This window comes from Argentina anserina, chromosome 5 (assembly GCF_933775445.1).
Source record: "Argentina anserina chromosome 5, drPotAnse1.1, whole genome shotgun sequence".
NCBI lineage: Eukaryota > Viridiplantae > Streptophyta > Magnoliopsida > Rosales > Rosaceae > Argentina > Argentina anserina.
The window spans coordinates 20,006,320-20,027,426 of record NC_065876.1 but is presented as its reverse complement, the minus strand read 5'-3'; the positions used below and the strand labels follow the sequence as shown (position 1 = coordinate 20,027,426).

The following is a 21,107-nucleotide window of genomic DNA, read 5'->3' as shown; positions in this document are numbered from 1 at the left end:
CAATACTGTCAAATTTAACATTATTAAGGAGAACTATCAAATTATTTTTTATTGTTTCTTTCTTCATGTTCTCCTCTTCTCGTTTGCAGTCTCTCTCTCTTACCAGACGAAAGCAAATCAACCTTTTGCGGGGTGGATCTTTATATTGGATAAGACTGGGTGTCCAGGTATGTGAATAAGCAAGATTGTTTGCAGATTTTTCCGGGTGGGTAGGTTTATTTTTTATAGGTTTTGGGTATGATTGGGTCTGTGGACATATGAGAGTTTGGTTTATAAAGAGTTTTGATTCTTGAAAGGAGGGTTTGATTATGAGGGGATTATGCACAGGAGGGTGGGAGTCTTTGTAAGAAGATATTCTTAAGTAGAAAAGAAGAAGAAGACGATGGGAAAACAGTGTATGTGAGAGAAAGAGCACATAAAAAGGATTTATTTTAATAATTAAATATTTTGATAACTCGATATAATTTGATATATTGGTTGGAATGAGTTTAGTCAAATTTTGAAATCGCCAACTCTTGTGTCAAATTTGAATTTGACTCCAACAATTTGACATCTCTTGGTTGGAGATGTTCTTAGGTGCTTAAATTAGTGACAATATCGGTATATTGGAGATTTGCAGGCCACGGTTGTGGTATAACAGTATTGTGAGAACATCAACTACAAAATTTACCTTATAATATTCCAAAAATTGGAAGTTGCATTAATTTAAGCAGCCTCCAAATTGGATCGCCACACTCCACTAACTCATGAATTATACTTGCACCTAATAAGAATGATTCATGTGGTTTCATTCTCGTGTTTTGGTTGTTTACTTGCACCAATGGGGAAATAAATATAATCTGGGCCCACTTGAATTTGAGATTCATTCCCCTTTCATTCCCAGGGTACAATTTCACAAATATCCTTGTCATATTATGGAAACCCATAATTAAGTTAGCAATGATTCCGTTTCTCAGATTAGTAAACACATGAATGTGAGTCATTCATGTTTCTCTTTCCAATTTCTGATATCAAGTAAACACATGAATGAGAATCACTCATTCCCTCTCCCATTCCCCCTTAATCCCATTCAAGATTAGTGAACTCAACCTAACTCTGATCTATCCTGTTGAGGCCAAATTAGGCTTTCCTCTTCAGTGTAGTAGCTTCTGCAACTTCCCTTTCAGCAAGTGGAAGGAAAGAGTTAAGCTTCCACAATAATTGAACGAACATGCGTGCGAGAAAGTTGAAAGTTGTCGCAGTTCTCCCCTTTTGTTTATAAGTTCAGATGAAATGAAGAAATGATAGTAGCAACACCAATTACTCTAGATAGAAATAACCACTTCAACACAAATAATATGTCACAAAGCAAAACACTGAGGTGAAAATTGATATTTAAGAATCACATGATCCCATTTTATAAGGCCTAGGTTCCCACACCATAACAGACTAACAAGGCTACAAGCTTAGAACTTCAAAATTCACTCCACTTTATCAAAAAGTTGCTGAATGTGGGATACACAATTTGGGGGAAAATGAATAGCTATGATTTAAAAAGATGATAAATATAAAAACAAATAAATATGGTATCTCCAGCCTTGAAAAATGGAGGTGGTTTTCGAAGGAGGATTGAAACCTGAAAGGAGAAGATAATTAGGCAGGTGGGATATACATAAAAATAGTAGTGATAAACTGGTAGAGGAATATCTTTCAACTAGGCACAGAACAACTAGAAAACCCTATATACTTGGCTCCCAAGTTCCAAGCGGATCAAACATTAAACCAAAGAATTATCCCAAAGAACATTTTGTTTTGCATGCTCTACCAATAGTTCAACTGTTTGGTTATTAAACCAAGAAAGCCACTGCTATCAGCAGTATATATGTAATTGTTTTTCATAAAGTAAAACTAGGTTGTTTCATATATGTGCATACCTTACAAGATGTCCTCCTTGCATGATCAATTGATCCCAGATGTAAACATGGGATGCACAACTACGGTGTCTGGAAAAGAATCTCGGCAATAAAAATCCACGCCAAATTATGTGGAAGAACCACGACTGGGAGGCCTCACTCAAAAGCTTCTTAGATAAATGCATATAGAAAGCAAGTAACTGACTCTCAGCTCTTTGGAGCAAATGTGGCAAGGGCATTAGCATGTTGAGGGGATAGATTGTTCAGAAGGGGCTGCATCTGATGGCCATAGATTGAAACCAGGTGAGAAAAAGCTCTGCCTACATGTGCTTTCACCTCGGTAGGTTCAACTGGTGATGCCACAACTTGAGCAAATACATTAACCAACTCAGGGACCAGAGAAAGAATCTGCTTCAAAAAGAAAAGAAGATGTAAAAAATTTACACTCAAGGATTAAACCAGTCTAACAATTCAGAATTTCGGGCCCCACAAATAAGAATAATCTTTACAGAAACTCTGCCAAGTCAACACCATCTAGTCAGTTGGTAACCGGAAACTACATTCAGCCACTGAACCAAGGACTCAAACAAATTCGAGAGAGAGAGAGAGAGAGAGAGAGATTTCATCGTCTTGATCTCAATCAGTTTCAGGTTGAAGAGGGGGAAAAATATACTGACCTCAGCATTGGATGATAAAACAAGAGTAGAGACGCAAGTGTACACTGCCATGGATTCCTCATGATCTTCTTTAAGTGGGAGAACTTTCAGAAAAACAGGAAGTACCTGAAGAATTAACCGGGACATATTGCCTGAGCTCATCAGTAATCACTCAAAGGAATAAACAAAGCAAACCAGGAAATGTGATTGACAAGATTACCTCGTTCAATGGGATAAGCTCGGGGTGCACCATTATCATTCTTGCAACTGCACCAGCTGCATTATCCCTGACAGCATTATCCGGCTCAGATTCCCCAAATAATGGAGAAAGCCGACGTAATATATCTCCATAATATCTGGAATCTAATTAAGGAGATTTCTGGTGGAAACTAAATTCAGGTTTAAAGAGTTTAGGCCGCAGTGCTAATTTATTGCAGAAAACCAGATAATCTAAAAAATGACTCAACAATATGGAACAAAAATGAGACGGCAAAGAAAATTCAAAAACAAAAATAATAATTAAAAAAAAACCATAAGGATACTTGAATGTCCCCTCACCCCCATTTCTGCACAACTCTCCAACACAAAATGCAGCATTCCTCCTATTGGTTGAGTCTGAGGATGTTAGTTCCTTGAGTACCAAGGGCATCACATTCTGAAACCAGACAGACTTTCAGAAACTGAGCTATTGTATTCTAGAATTCGATTGACATATACTTAATTTTCCATCTAAAAAGATAAAGTATGAAGAAAGTACATCAACATATGCTGCAATTGGAGCACCCATGTTCTGAGCAACTTCAGCAAGGCAGGCAACAACCATAGTCCGATCCTGCAATGGCCGTGAAGCTTTCTGCATATGCCAATAGTTAAATTAGTAGCATACAACCATAAGGCACTGCAACACTAGATGCTATGAATCTTTATTGCAACCCACCGCAAACTCCATTAAAGGGCCAAAAAGTTTTGCAAAGTTAGTTGCAAAATGAGGACCCATGGACTTGGCAAAAGCAGGGAGCAGATCAGAGACTGCATCCATGAGCTCTTCATCATGTTCAACATCACCATCATCAATTTCATCATCAGATACTGTCTGCTGACAAGCTGATTTCTCCTGAAGCAGTACCAAAGTAGCATCAACCAGCAGGGACATATCTGTTGAGATGATCACGGTTCTTCAGCATTTCAAAGCTATTTCAACCAATAATAATGCCTTGCGTCTTATAAATCATACTTACAGGGTTCAACCGCCATATATCCAAAATCTTTAATGATGTCAGCAATGCTCATACAAGCTTGGGCAACCACCTCCTTGTCGTCATCTTCAGTCATAGTCTTGATATAAATATTCATCACACTATCTGCACATTAGGATGTGTATTACTGCATTGAAAGAGTGCAAGACATCCAAAAGGTCAATTATTACTGAAAAACTATTTTACCTAGAACTTCTTTGGCCTTTGCTTGTCCTTCCTGCAAAATAGGCCGTATAATATTAGTTGTGACACTTATAAACTTCAGAGAAATTATAATGAACTCAAAAAGAAACCCAAGTTGATTAAACAAAAAGGAGGCTAGGGAAAACATGTAAGACATATTTCATTTCATAAGTCCAGTTTCAATAAATTAAACTGAACATCAGCAATTAAAGGCATGGTTTTTCATTACAAGTGACACAATGAACACAGTAATTTTTAGAAGCCGTGTGTGTGCGCACGCATGTGAGAGAGAGAGAGAGAGAGAGAGAGAGATGATGGCCACTAACATTATGATTCTGGTAAATTGCATGTGCCACTGTTAAAATATCTGCATTTCAAATGAAACAAAAAACTCGGGAGGTTACTGGACTGTTGATATCCAACTTATAATTCACATAAGCGCAAGAAAAATACACAATGTAAACATTAATCCGCAGTCCAAATATCATCAAATGTCCCACCCCCAAGTCAAGTATGTTAATAAATATAGGTGTTCCATTCTATTTTCCTTTTTTCTATCATTGAGAAAAGAGCAATACAAGCCACCATTAGCAGAGAAACAGACTCGATAGCATAACCTAGACATACATGCAATCAACATGTTATAATAATAATACACAGACATATAAAAACTTTGTTAATCTTCAAATTAGATGACAAGGTATTGTGCACACATGCCAATACACAAGGTTCTGTCCCTTAATGACAGAATATGTTATTCCCTGCATCTCTGGAACACTCTAAACTATATTTCTTGACATACTGAAGAGCACATCCTTGCATGAATCATAGAAGAATATAGATATTCATTACTTGACTTTACCATGCATGAAATACTTCAACAGAGAGTTGAAAGAGCTAACCGACATGCAGTAGAACAAATAAGTTGTGCAATCACCTAACATGTGCAGGTAGGGAAAAAGAATTGCTGCTACTCACGTTTCAAGGCAGTGATTGCCTGGAGCCGAACATCTTCATGAAAATAGCCCGAGTGTCTTGTTAGAATCTTTAATGACTCCTCCAAATAGCTTAGAAGAAGTCAAAGAACCCGAATATAGTAACTGATATGTAATCATAATTATAAAATAAATTACCCAAAGAAAAATAAAACAAAATAGACATTTACAGGATACGGTCCGTATGAAGTCTTTGTATGCAGTGCAAATAAGCCAAGCGCTTGAGTTGCAGCAGCCTTTTCATCCAAAACGCCTGTTCTTACACTAATATTTCGTACTCTTGGTTCATCATGAGCTTCGTCATCGGACGAAACTCCACCAAATCCATTGATATTTTCATCGTCAGATTCATCAACGTCCACTGCAGAGCCATCATCAAGATTACACGAGGAAATTGCCAGTGGGACAACATGAGGAAGATACTGTGCAAAAAATGGAATAACATGAATATGGATAATAACTGAATAACTGCACTGAGCTTAAGCCGACAAATAGTATTCCAAACCTGTATAAATCCATCATCCAAAATTTCTGCAACATTACTGAAGAATCCATGTGTATACTCTCGAAGCTCACTAAACTCCAATCCAAAACCCTGTAAAACACTAGACATTAGGAATAATCACATATGAGACACAAAGATCATAGTCAAAGGGAGAAACAGTAATTACAGAAATTGCAGCTTCAATATAAGGCGGTAAAATTGGTTCCATCCCAGCTCTCCCCACAGACATCGCGACTATTCCAACTAATTCAGTAGCTCTTGCTCGTGAACAGAGATCCTCATCATTAGTGAGCACCATGAAATTCTTTATTAACTCCAAAACCTTTTCAGCATATGGAACGAAGGCTTGTTCTGCAGCGGTAGCAACTGATCCAATTGCAGACTGAAAATATGGCACCCAAAAGAAAATAACAAAAAAAAAAAAACTATATTATCTACTAAGAGTAGAAAAGATTAATGGAAATCATTTGAAATGTTAGGGATAAGAAGATACAGTACCATGCATGTCTCCTGCAAATTACGAGGGCTATTATGGATAGCCCCTAGTAGTTTCCCCATTAAGGGATCAAGAAATGGTAGTATTTCCTCACCCATGTTCTCACAAAATGCAGCCAAAGCATAATATGACTTTTCCTGCACATATGATATTGTGTTACAATCCTATAGCACATTAAGAGGAATCTTGCATTTTATTCCTTCTAAAACGTAATACATATTTTTCATATAAGATACAACAATAAGACAGAAGTTCAGAAGTGCCTACATCCAACATATCACCAGGAAAAAAAAAATAAGAGAGAGAGAGAGAGAGAGGAAATTTATTATTAGCTGTAACCCAGAAAGTAAAAGGAAAAATGGAATTGCTTCCATATAAAGAAGTAAAACCCTCACACTCATAAGTCATAACCTAACTGCAACCGAATAATGATAGATACCTGAAAACCTCCCAGTTTTACAAATCTATGTACCTAAGACAGTCTTTAAACATACCGTCACATCGTTAGATGCATCCTCCAGGGCATTCAAGATGCAGGGCAGTACACTTTCATAGTGAGATACAATTTCAGGTTGTAAATGCTCAGCAAACTGACCCAAGGCAAAGGAAGCAGCTCCCCTTACCATTTCCTCCGGATCCCTCAAAGCACCTAAAACAACATGAAGAACTGGATCCAACTTATCTTTCATCAACTCCACACAACCCTCTGAAATGATACCTAAAGCAGTAACAGAAGCTTCCCTATACTTAGGATTTGCATTCTGACTGCTTATAGAAGCAAATTCAAGAACAGGACTGAAGACTTGCTTTGGAATATTCAAAGCCATAGTGTCAATAACTTCTGCAGCAGCTCGATCTGGAGCAAGATCATCATCATCTTCTCCATTAGTTGATTCGGCAAGCAATGGACACATTATTTGCAGAATGGGAATGATGAGCTTATACTTTTTTAGGGATTTGTATTTATACTTTGCCAGCCATGAGATTATTTGGACTGCCTGCAACATAGCAAAGATACCAGACAACTCAGAGGGGGAGATAGAGCGACTCCAATTATTCTAAAAGATGAGTTGCTTTTTAAACATGAGAATGTACTTATTTTCTTTATTGTAAACAGCTGGTAGGCTACTCAGCACTATATTCCAGGACTAAAAGCATTCTTACAATTAGGCAAAAAAAAAATTTATAAACTAACCTGATGACGAGTGTTAGACTCCAAAGTTTGACTTGAGCAAACTTCAAGAGAGAACTGCACAATGGATTTAATAGACTCCCCAAGAAGAGGTGCAGGAGATTCAATTAGCTCGTCAAAAATCTCAAAAGCAATTACAGCAACGTCCTCCTCGCCAGCAGCAAGGCATTGTCTTGATACGTTCAAAATGCTGGGAATGAATTCCCGAAACTTGACCTGCGTTATTATGTATAAGGTCTATGCCAGAAAAGAAAAAAAGAAATATAAAACAAACTTTACATGATATATTGAAATTTGACATCACGTGTTGAAATTTGAAGATTCTTGGAATCAAATGCCAAAGAAATGAGATTATCATATTTGGTCAATCCCAATCTGGTGTCTAAATGTGCAAGGAATTTGACTACATTTTGGTTATTCGTTGGTTGAAACCTCAACTAGAAGATGATCTTACATTTACCACTGCATATCACACACCACTCGAGAGGGTAGTTTTCAAGAATAAATAATTATCTGATAAAAAAATTTTAATCTATTTTCACTTTGGCATATTACATCATCGCTGTCCAAAGACTCTCATGTTAATATACTTTCCATTAATTTTTTTATTAAAGGCAGAACAAATGGGCGGTCAGAGCAAATACTGACTTTCCCACCATACCAATTTATGTGCTAAAAGAGCATTGAAGTTACAAATGAGGAGGATCATTATTGTATGTGCACAATACAAGCATTTATAAATGATGCTTCCTTCTTTTAAATGAAGTACAAACATGAAATCAGGCTTACAACTTCGGTCCCATCGTGAGTGAATTCTAGAAAAGACCCCACTGCCCTGGAAGTAAACGTAAAAGCCTCAATTGAGTAATACAAGTTAATCACTTCATACCAGAAGTAACAGCAACATATCAAAATTATAAAGATACGGATACAGGGATTATCATTACTTGAGTGCAGCTACTCTGACACGGTTGCTTGTCTCATCCTGCAAGCATTTCAGAAGTAAAGCTTGCAAATCCGCGAAATGTGGCCGAAATGTATTCCCAATTGTTTCAGTCAAAGAGCTGAAAAGGACCAATGCCACCTGAATAAAGAAAAAAACAAGACAACAAAAGACCAGTGTATTCAATCTAGTAACTGGGAGAAGACTTCTAACAGTATGTATGATGAGGATAAACCAAATTTTTGATATTTTCTGTTCATGGCTATCAAAGTATTTTATGAAATAAAATTCAAATACAAGTCCCGTTTTTTTTTTCCTCCAAATATTGATAGACCTAGATTAGTGTTTTGATTCTATCACATTCATATAATGTACAAATCGTACATCGGTGGCAGTGTGTGGGTGCCGGGCATATTGCAGTTAGCTAAGCTTCAGTCTCATTTAATAAAAACTAAATGACACATTACAATCAGATGCAGCTTTACCTCTCTATGTTCCTCCTGCGCACTCTGACTACATTGAAACAGAAACGGCAACAGGTCCGGCCATTCTCCGGCTGGGACAGCATATTTCGCAACAACACTAACTACATTGGCACTGGCCCGCCGCACCGGCGGACTGCATTAACAAAACAAACTCTCATTAAATCACAGCATTATTCTCTTTCTCCAACAAAGCAATTACCAATGCAAATTCCCCTAGCAAGCTTCAATTACAATCACAACGTGAGAGAGAGAGAGAGAGAGAGAGAGAGAGAGTAAGGACCTGTGCTCCATGGTGATGCTCTCAATGAGGGACTGCTTGACGAGGCTCTTGAGCTGAGGGGACAGCTTGGCCCAGTGTCCGGTGATCTTCTTGCGGAGGAGGACGGCGGCGAGTTGGCGGACGTTGGGAGTCTTGGCGGTGCGGAGGTGCTGGACGAGGGCGGGGACGACTTGAGGGTCTTTAGCCAGGCGCTTAATCTGGTCCTCCGCTTGCCGCCGGGCGTCGTTGTCCGGCATCAGGAACTGTATCAGCAAAAGCTCCAGCGACTGCGACATTTCGTCTCTTTCTCTCACTCACTCTCTCTCTCTAACAGAGAGAAAATGGAGGCAGAGAGAGAAGGGAGGGTTTGGGGGTGGTGGCAGGGGCTTTGCTTCGGAGTTAAGGGTTTTCATACGCTGTGGGGACACACATGACCCCATGCGCACAGGAAATTTTCCCTGCTGGCTTTTTACGCTGTAAAACCTCTTGCCCACGTAATTTTTTATTTCTACTTTTATTTTGGTTTATTCGTTTCAAAAGCTTTTATTCATATCTCCAACAAAAACACTTGCGCAACAACAACAACAAAAGTAATAGAAAGACCAAGGTTCAAAATATCAGTATCGGAGGATATATCATTTTTTTGAAAAATGGATATATCAGATATATATCAAGGATATTAGAAAAAAAAATCGTTCCTCTTGTGAAATTAGTTATTTATTATTGAATTACATACAAACAAATACAATTATTAATTTTATCTAGTACTTAAAAAAGACTATAGATGCTTGAAAAGATGCACCTTGGTCAACAAAACTATAATACTTTGCCCAAGACATACGAGCCATATTATACAAATTGTAATTGTTAACATGATAGTCATATATCTCTTTTTAGCTACTAACAGTTTCTCCGAGAATAGGATAATAAGCATGAAGCCAACTCGATAATTAATCATAAACGTTTCCAAACTGACCATAATTGTAAATAGGATGACCAGGTTGATAGTTGATTTTCATGTGATTCGTTTGATATTTCACTGTGTTATGTGCCTAAACTAATATAATCAAAACTTAAGGCAACTGACTAACATTAGATGAAATATTTTGATCATCAATGACTCCTCTTATCCTTCTCCTGCACCTATTTTACTGTTGCGCACCATGACCGCCTGCTCTAGATCCATGATTCTCATCTTGGGTAGCAAAATCAAAATTACTTTCACAAGTAAACTGCTCAAATTCTCCACCTACATAAAATTGTCCATATTCAAACCTTGTATCTCCACCACCTTGTCGACTTCCACCACTACCATCACCATTACCACCACCACCACCACCACCACAACCACCACCACCACCGACATCACCATCATCATTATCTGAACTATCTGGAGTTGCTACACCGCCCCACACACTAGCATTATCAGAATCATCTCTCGGGTCTCCAACTTCATCAGATAATACATTGTTTACATCAATTCCAAAATCAGTTGCCTTTTCTACAACATGTGGATGAGGGTTGCCATTTTCATCATCGAGGTGTGCATGCATAATCCAATCATGAAGATGATCAATGTCATTCTGAAGTGATTCACTAGCAACATGAAGTAGATCGATATCGTTGTTTTCATTGATCACATTATCTTTTGCTCGTTTATCACGTAGTCGTAACTTTATGTAATAGTACTAGTATACGAGTTTTTCCAACTTCTGATATGCAAGACGGTTCCTTTGCTTTGTATGAATAAGAGCAAAAGTACTCCATTTTCTTTCACAAGCAGAAGAGGAAGCCGTTTGTGCTAAAATACGCATGTCAAATTTCAGTATTATCATCCTTCCATAATGGGTTCACGGGGTGCTAGCAATCTATGAAGGTATGAGAGAACTTCTAGGAGACAAAGACTACAATGTGACTCATGTTTTCTTACTTTCCCCAATAGTGCTCGAGGAGAACACTCCTTATCTAGATATCATTTGAGAGGACGTCAAGGAGATAAAGATTATTACTCTTTCTATATTCCTCGAGGAGAACACTTGTTACTAAAATTCTGGATATTCTCTTATGACCTTCATGAGAGTGTGAGACTACGTTATGACCTTTTATTTTGGATTCCCTCACGGTCAAGGAGAGCACTAGTCACTGATATGGCTTCACTTTTAAAAATTAAGACTTGAACTTTCACTGCTCATCTCGATATCTTTTACGAAAAATTAAAAATTAGCCAATTGAAAGACTACTCTTCTAGTCTTATTTTTTATATCCCTCGAGGCTCAATGTGATTAATTAATCAAAAACTCCAATTCAAAGAGAGTCCGAGACATCCTCAAATTGAGTTAATTTTTTTTAAGTGAAAAATTTCAAATATTTCTCTAAAATATCGAAGATATATCGTAAATATCGGAGAAATATCGCAGATATTTTATGTTATCGGAGAAATATCGCAGATACGAGAAAAAATAAGATATTTACCCCTAAGATATATCTTTTTTTTAAATGGAGATATTAAAAGATATATCGGAAATATCGGGGATATTTTGTTCTTTGAGAGAGATTAGTCGGTCTGTTAACCTTTTTTATCTTAGTTAACGATTCTCTTGCCAAAAATGGTAAGTCTCATATTGGCATCTTGCGTTCTGTCGAGAATATTGAGATTTCTAAAGATCTTTGCTAATGGTGGCCTCATCTTTGGGAATGGGAATCTGATTAACGTTCTGCATGATTTTTCTAAAACTTCAGGACAATTGATTATCGCTACTAAATCTATTGCCTTCTTTTCTACTAATGTTCCTAATCAAATTAGACAAGCAATTTCTAACATCATTCAGATTAAACATTACTCAGATTTTGTACCAATTGGCAGGAGGTCAACTCTTTAAATAAATAGTGTCTGCTCATGGCCCAAGATCATTTGGCCTTGGCTTGGACTCGTGCAAGCTAATAAATGCATTATAAGACATAATTAGGAAAAAAATTTTGTGTAATTAGAAAATTTGTTTTATATAACTAATTAAAATGGAAAAATAAAAATAAGCAAAATAAGGTGTAGAAACAGAATTATAAAAATACTACAACATACTTCATGATATTATTTCTAAAACGTTATATTTGGCCCAGTACCATTTGGTCTAGCGGCATCAGTGTCCCTCTGTACGTGAGAGGTCGTGAGTAGAACTCACAACAAAAAGAAAAATTCACCAACGGTCCTTTAACTTTAGTGACATGGTCAGTTTGATCTCTAACTTTTAAAATTGATCAAAATGATCAATCAACTCATGTTTTGCTATGAACTAGATTCATCTAACCAAATTTCGTCATTTTTTGTTAATTTCATGACGTGGATCATGCGTGGACCCCTGAAAAAAGGAGCAAATAAGACATATTACTGAAAAATGAAGAACTAAATTTGTTTCTACTCAATATCTCTCCTAATGGGGTCCTCATTTTCTCAATCTTAAACTCATTTTGTCAACTCTAAATTTGACCGAAAAGTTGATTTCGATTGAAATTGAGGGTTACAAACGTCATTTGCTCATTTTATAAGGGTACACACATGATCTACGTCATGAAATTAACGAAAACAGTGACGAAATTTGGTTAGATAGATCTAGTTGATAGCAAAGCACGACTCGAGGGATCATTTGGTCAATTTTAAAGGTCAGAGATCAAACTGACCATGTTACAAAAGTTCAGGGACCATTGGTAAATTTTCTCACAACAAACTCGTTGTAGTATTTAAGTTTTTTGTTTGATCACAAAAACGTGTTAAAATGTGTAATATTCAATTCTCATTATTATAATTGTTTAAATATTGGTATTTATATAAATAATATAAAAATTTGTGTTTAACGAACGACTTGAATCTATTGTGCTCGGCCGTATCAAACTCAAAAGAGGCTCGGATCGGGCCCAACTCATGGGCTAATATATTTTGGTCGGCTCGGCCCGTTATTTTTACAAACTCAGGCCGTGCCAGGCCACATCTTAATGTGCAGCCTTCGAATTTGAAAAGGTGATCGAGTTAATGGGATAATCAAACTACCAAGATTTGTGAGTGCTCAGTTGAAATAGAAATCACGAGAGCTAAATTGTCAGTCACTCGAAGGAAAATATGAGAAGTGACTAGTATTGTCCTTTAATCTGATAAACCAAACACTTCATTAGGGGTTTCACCTTTCAGTTTCGATTATTTATCTTCCTCATAGTTGGTTCTCCTATAGTTATTCTGCTGACTCCCACTCTCCTGGGTGTTTGTCTATAGCTCTTCTTTGGGCTGCTCAAACTGTGTTATCAACAGGTTCTCTCTATGGGGATGCCATCTCCCTCCCTGGGTTCTTATACGGGATATGTATGGAGAGCAGCATAAATGAGCTAATTTCACTTTTGTTTTCTTATCAATGTTTGCACCCAATTCACATCAGCAGACAAACTTTTATAAACAAAGATCGATTAATTTTACGTAATCGAATATATCAGTGCCACTAGACTTGCTGATGTCCAATCATTATCACTGTTATTAATTTCCTGATTGCCTGAACATCTATCTCTGATTTCTCAATATATGAAGAAAATGTTATAAAGAAGTTTACAAATAAAGATTGATTGTATTCAAGTGTATCAATAACACTAGACTACCAGAAAAAATATATATATATCTATCAGTTGGAACTTATGAATATGAAGCTTATTCTCGAAGGAAGTGACACTTATCAAATTCTGCAATTTCCAGCCTTCGAATACCGTCCATTCTGGAAGGTCCCTTCTATATCACTCACTCGGGAATACAACTTTGTACTGAAATGAAGCATATGTCAAGATATGGAAACTTGAGGTTACAGCCTCCCCTGAAGTCCTGAACCCCTGTATGGAACCACCTAGTACCAATGCAACAAATCTGCTCTGTTTAATCCATGGTAACCACACCCTGCAGTTACCGTCTTCATCATTATTGAATTAAAGAAGTATGCACATCCAGAGTCATTGTATACCAACTGATTCAGCAGAAAAAGTTATGCTTTCCAAAATCGAATCAGATTCACCTTCTAAAGATGTTTCCATCCTAAAAGATCGGCAACTGAAGTAGAAAACAGCACTCATCATAGAGTCAATAAGCACTACAAATGAATACATAACCACCAAAAGAGGCCCTTCCCATATGCGAGAAGACCCATCACCGTAGCTCAACGTCTTCACTCTATGCTCAAACAAGCCCTCAACAAAAGCCATTCCAATTGTGGATCCAAGAAAAATGAGTAGACCCACCTGAGTCTGGCCCCTGATCAACGCCCCAGACTGAACCAATGCCTCTGGTCCTGACACATCCTCCAAAACACATATCACCATGGCAATGTTGCAAATAATGATAGCATTAGCGAAAACAACCGAGAAGATAAGCCCAACCACCATTGCGGCATAGATGATAAGCTCGGGCGACATCCCAAATATAGAACACGTATTGCACACTGCAAGAAGAACAATCAAAAACAAGGCGAGGCAACCAACAACCACCATGCACATCCACACATAGGTAGAAACAAGCCGCCTCCATATCTTGCAGATCACCACGTAAAACTTAGCCGCATCAAACTTCTTGAGGGAATAACTCCAATACACAGAGTACACAAGCGCGGCTTTCGACAACAGCGACAATGTGATGTACAAAGGAAAGCACATTGCGGAGGAGATAGCCATCTCGGCAAGCTTCTGGCACGAGTGACTGACGAAAGGCCTCAATGGGAGTCCGCTGGACTTGGCAATCAGTAACATCCTAACAGTTAGTCTCTTTACAAGTGAATGATCAACTAACATATTCGACAAAAGCACGGCGGCGGACACCGGGCAGATTAGCAAGGTGGCAATTGCCAAGAATCCCCAGGAATTGAAGCGGAGAATTCGAACCGTCTCCCTCAAGATTTCCAGGGCATTCATTGAGTGGAACCTGTGATGATGATTGTGATCGGACGGCTCAGATTCCAACTGCAATCCTGGGAAACGGGTTTCGGATCCATGATCTAATCTCTTTTTTGGGGAACTTTCACTGTACGCCTCCATTTCTTTCTTTGTTTTGCTTAATCTAATCAACAGACTATGACCCTAATATACATGGGAGGTGAAGAGAGATCTGATCCGATAGAGCTAGCTATAGATTTTAGATCACATGAACAATGAACAACCGTAGCTTACAAAATTCCAAGAGAACCAAGATCCGGGGAAGAGCAGTAGTGACGAGATTGAAGGGGTGAAGTACCTGGGAGAGCTGGGATCCACAATGGCGGCGGCGAAGGCGATATCGGAGGAGGAGGAGGAGGAGCTGAGATTTGGGATGCGAGACGTGGCGTCGGTGGGTTTATATATATGGGGCTGCTGTCTTGCTCAAAGTCCTGAGAAACGGCGACGTTTGAACTCGAGGAGAGTACTTAATTTTACTATGGGCCTTTACCATATCTATATGGTGATTGGAGATACTCACATAAAGAACAAATCAAGAGTTGGAAAACTAACCGAGACAAATTAGGTGACCAGACATGTATTCGATTTTCATTAATTAATTTCGAGTTTCCACTGGTGTCATATTATGACTTGAGCAAGAAGATGGGTGTGTTAGTAACCACAATAGTATATATGATAGGTTAAAGCGTTACTGTTCGTGACTTGGTGTATGCATGTTCACCTATTCTTGCTACTCTGTTTATAACTTTATATCCACTATAACAATACAATGCTGTAAATTATAGAAATGGAGAAAATGGAGTTGATTTCATTCATGTTCATTATATTTGGTGTTTGATGCTGTAGAATTGTAGTATATAACTTACAATTGCAAACGTGTGTGGGTTGATCTGTTTCTGTGGGTTTGTGTGTGTTCATATTTCTTTCTTTCAATCGCTAGCACTGTCGTAAAACTTTACATAACTTTCATTTATCCCTGCAGTTTGATAAACTAACATGCAGAGAGACACCAATTGGGGCGGGCTTAAAGGTGATCAGGTCGATGATGTGGGTAGAGTTTGAGCAAAAGGATGTCCACTGGATCTCTTAGTGTCTTACTTGCTGATTGTTCAGATACAGACTGCTCACACAGCTCCCGGGGTCCATTTGCCAGTAATCAACAAATGCTTCAGCATAAAATCAGAATTGGTGAAATCAGATTATTTGACAATTAACGCATACATCTATTCAAGCTCTCGATCTTTCAATCTTTCAAAATACAATCTAGCCTGCCTAGAATTAGTTTGCTGAACTTTCAAGGAGGAGTTACTGATGCTCAGATTAACTGACAAATATACAGATCATCACATATTATCTGTACAGAACCCAAAAATACAGATCACCACATTTCATCTAACCTAAACTGATTTCGCATTGCCACATCCTTTGTCCTAGTAATGCAATTTTTTTAACTTCAACTGATTTTGCATCCCGAAATCCTTTGGCCTAGTGACACACTTATCAAGCTTCAGCCCGTTAACTTTTTTAACATCTGTAACTACAATATACATAAACAACAGTACACATGTATATAGTTTGCAATACAATTTATATAACCACCAGTATATATGCATATAGTTTGCAACAGTAGGGGGACAGAGTATTCAAAGGTGTAGCCTAATCCAATGGAACTAGGTTATTACAGAATTACCTTTCATGACGCTGAGGTTGAATGGTTTATTGGTGACCACAGCAGGATGTCCACAGAGTCAGAAACACCATTTCTGCCCAACTAGTGCCTAGCATCTTTAATACCTTGAGCTGTATTAAGAGGCAAAATGAGCACTTCGGTGTAGGATATATTAAGAGGCAAAATGTTTCAGAAGCAGTCACAGTAATGGTTGGAGATGCTGTTACTGGTACAGTAGTAGAAGTACCTTTTCTTTCGGGACAACGGCCACCATCGAGAAGCTCAAGCTCTTGAGGTGCAGTGCAACGAACCTTTACATTCTAAACTCCGTCGTTGTGCTTATTGTAATTGAATCTTGATAGACAGTTTTTTTTAGGTGTTCATAGGAGTGAGCTGTAAGACACAGTTTCATGATACTTTTTCTCAACCATCATGTTTGTCTTTAGTTCCATTTATATTCGTTGGAATATAGCATGGCATACATAAAACCTGATATTTATATGAGCACAGTATGCACAAAACAAGAGATAGCTACTATTCCAGAGGTTAAGAACTAGGAAGTTATGAACAAACTTGACAGTTGCTGATTTAACACCAATATGCATTCTATAAAAACACTATCTATTACAAAAATCTTTAGTTAAATTCTAATTTTTTTTAAGAATGTCGCCATTATATATAGATAGCTAGCTAGCTATTTACATGAAAATGCAATGCAAATCGGAAATTGACTACTGTAAAAAAGTAAAAAGCCTATACTGTAAATTGAAAAACTTCTCCTGTGAGAAATGTTACGGATCCCCTTGAATGAAATCCACATGGTAGCTCGTGGAGGATTTAGAACTGTTGTATTGCTTGTACTGATAGTTACAGTCTTGTAAAATTCTAACAGCTTCTTCTCGTTGCTCGTTGCTCAATTTTCTGGGAAACTTAACGAGACAAGTAATGCGGAGGTCACCTCTCTTTGTTGGTTCTTTAAGCCTTGGCATTCCTTGTCCTTCAATGACCTTTTCATAACCATGGTATATGATGTCGTCGAATGACAGATCCATCTTTTCACCTCCTAACAAAGGAGCTGGAAACGAGCAGCCTCCCAATGCATCCGCCAGTGGAATCTCAACAGCGATTTCCAAGTCGTCCCGGCCTGCTCTTTTGAACAAATGATGCCTCTTTTCATCTATCAAGAAGATGATATCGGCTGGAAGGTACCCGGGTTTCTCATCCCCTTTCCCTTCGAATGTAATCCTTGTTCCTTTCCTCCAACCTGGCTGCACGTTTATTTTTAGTATTTCCTCTTCTTTCACAATAATCCTGCAGCCATAAGAAGATTAATAAAACACTTGTCATAATCTGAATTAATATTCTCTAGTACTCTTGCAGTCATAATGAATGAGTTTAGAAGTAACGAACCCGACATGATTGATAACATCTCTAGTAATCTTGATCTTCTTTACGCATCCATGACACAACTCTTCAAGTGTGAATTCAAGCGTCTTCTCAACCGGGGGAGGTTTTCTTCTAGCAGTTGTCTGAGAGAACACAATTGGGGTGGTGCTCCTTCTGCTTGGAGTTCTTGATAGAGGTGTGGTAGGGTCTGTTTCACATGTTTTACTTGTATGAGGCGATCGAGTGGTAGAAGGGGACGCAGCAGGTGAAGGTGAAGCCGGTGTTGGAGAGGCGGACGGTGGAGATGCAGGTGATGGAGAGGGTAAATCAGACTCAGAAGGGTGCCGCCTTGTCGCAGCGTTATTCTGGCTCATAGTCCTGCTCAAATTGCGGCCTGCATTGCTGCTCATATTCCTGCTTATATTTCTTGATATAGAAGCGGCAATTTCAGCCTCCCGACTTAGATTTCTTGTTATAGAGGCAAGGATATCGGACTCGGAGGGGTTCCTACGGCTTGATGGGGTGGTGCTCCTGCTCATACTTCTTGAGAAGGACCTTGGCGTGGGGGTCTTGCATCTTCTGCTACTCTTGTTCCTCGAAAAAGTTCGACGCGAGAGTAAGCTATCATCAATGCTGTGCGTATGATTCAAACCACCACCTAGTGGTGTTGATGGATAACTAATTATAAAATCATTATCATCTCTCTCCTACACAAAAGAAATTAATTTCAAGTAAAATCAGAAACAACCTAGCTACCTACAATAATGCTTGTTGAGGATTCACAATATGTGCAAATTGATATTCCATGCATAGTTGATATTACATCATGCATGGAAATAGGCTGCTGCACAGTTACGTGGTAATCATGTTTTTTGGTAACAAGAAGAAAGAATTGTGATACAAAAATTGAGTGATTGTTACCTTGGACGTTTCATCCAGAGAGGCCGGAGGCTTGTGTTGGGTATTCCATTTCATTACAAGGGATTTGTATCCCTTGCAAATGTTGGCTATTCCGAGCATAGTATAGATCAACAAAACAATGATCCGGCTCCGTGTTGCTGAGGGTGGGAGGAGAACAATCCGGTAACAATATCTGAAGGTAATGGTCTGAGAATCAGAAGATGAAGAAGCGTTTGTTTAGGAGGTTTTGTTTTATGAGGCCATTCTAGAGTCAGTTTTTTGGCATGGGTGTTCGGGCATAGACAGGAGGCAAAGTGTTGTTCGCGTTGAGATATATCTCAAATGGTCGAGTCAATTTTCCTAACTAAAAATATTAGTTAATTAGTTTCGTTATACGTGTACTCTTCTATATTTAGGTTCATATTATGCTATCTGTTTCATTTACTTCATTATTATTATAAGTGCCCCTCACAACGGAAAATTCTCTTCAATCTATGGTGTACTTGTCCTGGAAACCGCTAGATTTGGTCTACAAACATTAACTATACAAGGTGGATTATTAGAGTTGGAAGTGAGAAGTAAAGTATTTATAGCAACTGGTTACCAGCCCTTCACTTTATTCAAAAAAAAAAAAATTAGAAAGGGTTCCGTTACTTCAATACTACTAGTCTGCAAGACACATACTCTGCATGTGTAAAATTGTTTTTATTTTTATTTTCGTATTTAAGAGAGTAAAAAAATTTTTACATGATAGTGAGTAGTTATATCTGTAGTGGGATTGGAAGAGAGTAGGATAAAATCTCTAACCTTTGTCATTTACCATAATAACTTTCAAAACTTAATAATAAATTAAAACTAATAAATAGTTCAAGGGTGTTAATGTATTTTTAGTACAATTTCAGCTAACAAAGCCAGTTCTCTTAACAACTTCAGCTAAAAAAAAAAATATATATATTTTGGTTAAATACAACAGTATAAATCTATGAAACTAGTTTTGAACTCTTTTCTTCGATTCATGAACTAAAGTATACTACTACAACACAAAACCGTATGGTTTCCCAGTTGAGGGAGTAGATCAAGTAAAGCCTCCAATCCCTCCATGACCATGTATGAAATAGCAAACATGGAACTGAGACGCCAACCACAGGATGTCGTGCAAAACGGGAATGTGAGGGGTGCAGTTGAGGTGTTTGATGAGATGCCTGAGAGAGAGAGAGAGAGAGAGAGAGAGAGAGAGAGAGAGAGAGAGACGCTGTTTCATGTACATCTTTCATTGGTGGGTTTGTGAAGAGAGGGAGGTTTGAGGAAGCATCCGAGTGGTTTCGTGAGATGCAAGACATTGCTGTCGTTGCTGCTTGTGCTGATTTGGTGGCTTCTTCACCTGACTCTGAGGCAGTTGCTAACAGCTCCGTTGAGGAAGCAGAGCCAGCATCGATTGTGACCGAAGAGGAGCCTTCTTAACCGGAATTCGAAGACGGCGGCGATTCCGAGCTCTCTGCTAACATGACCGGGAATGGAGATGTCATTTCACAGAGGCTTGTTTGTCTGCAGGCCTTCACAATATGGGTATACCTCTTCTTTCTGTGTTTAAAGGCTCCATGATGAAGATCAAATGCTAGCTCTTATTTCATTGCAGAAAGATTTAGGCTTGGTTTAGAAATGTGGTTCATAAATGAGAATTTTGTAGAGTTAGTTCATAGTTGAATATGTGCTTGAAATTTGACTATCATAGTGGGCTATATCAATAGATACCAATTCTGTGGTATCAAAATTGTGCTGCAGCTAGATAGATCAACTTGATAGATTTTCATGTCTCTTATTTCTCTATGAAACATGACTGGAATGAGTCTCTGCAACTGGAATGAGTCTCTGCAACAAGAAAAACCACTAGCTCCAGACCTCCAGTATGGTCTATTTTGAATTTGGCTGCTTTACTTGTTCCATAACCCAGTTTCAATTTCAAATCTATGCACAAACAGAACAGTTGAGTGGTGTGGCTTGATCTTGAGACCCTCTTTGCTTGGGACACATGACTTACAGATTACCAAAGGGCAGTATACCATAGTAGTGATAGTCGTGAGAATAATCTTAATAAAGCAATAGGGAGCCAGGCCATAGAATAAGTGTTGGGTTACATGTGGTGTTGGTGAAGATAGTTGTTGGGTGCATTATCATGCCATTTCTGAAGAAGAACACTGCTACTCGGAGAGTATCTCAAACACTAACTTGCATGCAGCTCAGTCAGAATTAGTGTTGGACCATTTATTTAGTCGGCATGTTCCAGGACTTTCTATGGAAATCAACACTTCCTTACTGGTAGGACAAGAACTTGAATCATTAT

At 38.2% G+C, this 21,107-nt stretch overlaps 3 protein-coding genes across 3 annotated transcripts; all 3 read right to left on the bottom strand.

Annotated features, from left to right (window-relative positions):
- Window positions 1-1,333: 1,333 nt before the first annotated feature.
- Window positions 1,334-9,228, bottom strand: LOC126793165 (uncharacterized). The gene is made up of 21 exons (XM_050519610.1): window positions 8,884-9,228; window positions 8,604-8,736; window positions 8,123-8,259; window positions 7,965-8,010; window positions 7,179-7,391; window positions 6,478-6,981; window positions 5,986-6,120; window positions 5,654-5,869; window positions 5,488-5,577; window positions 5,160-5,404; window positions 4,966-5,054; window positions 4,314-4,354; window positions 3,991-4,021; window positions 3,787-3,909; window positions 3,486-3,703; window positions 3,306-3,401; window positions 3,091-3,203; window positions 2,769-2,904; window positions 2,570-2,674; window positions 1,914-2,300; window positions 1,334-1,615 (listed from the first exon to the last, which is right to left on the bottom strand). The coding sequence occupies exons 1-20, from the start codon at window positions 9,156-9,158 to the stop codon at window positions 2,100-2,102; spliced, it is 3,147 nt and encodes a 1,048-aa protein (XP_050375567.1). The 5' UTR covers window positions 9,159-9,228; the 3' UTR covers window positions 1,334-1,615; window positions 1,914-2,099.
- Window positions 9,229-13,421: 4,193 nt separating this feature from the next.
- Window positions 13,422-15,137, bottom strand: LOC126793177 (uncharacterized). The gene has a single exon (XM_050519624.1). The coding sequence runs from the start codon at window positions 14,911-14,913 to the stop codon at window positions 13,840-13,842; it is 1,074 nt and encodes a 357-aa protein (XP_050375581.1). The 5' UTR covers window positions 14,914-15,137; the 3' UTR covers window positions 13,422-13,839.
- Window positions 15,138-17,271: 2,134 nt separating this feature from the next.
- LOC126795683 (uncharacterized) lies at window positions 17,272-18,886 on the bottom strand. The gene is made up of 3 exons (XM_050522466.1): window positions 18,788-18,886; window positions 17,891-18,573; window positions 17,272-17,791 (listed from the first exon to the last, which is right to left on the bottom strand). The coding sequence occupies exons 1-3, from the start codon at window positions 18,884-18,886 to the stop codon at window positions 17,272-17,274; spliced, it is 1,302 nt and encodes a 433-aa protein (XP_050378423.1).
- Between the last annotated feature and the right edge of the window lie 2,221 nt (window positions 18,887-21,107).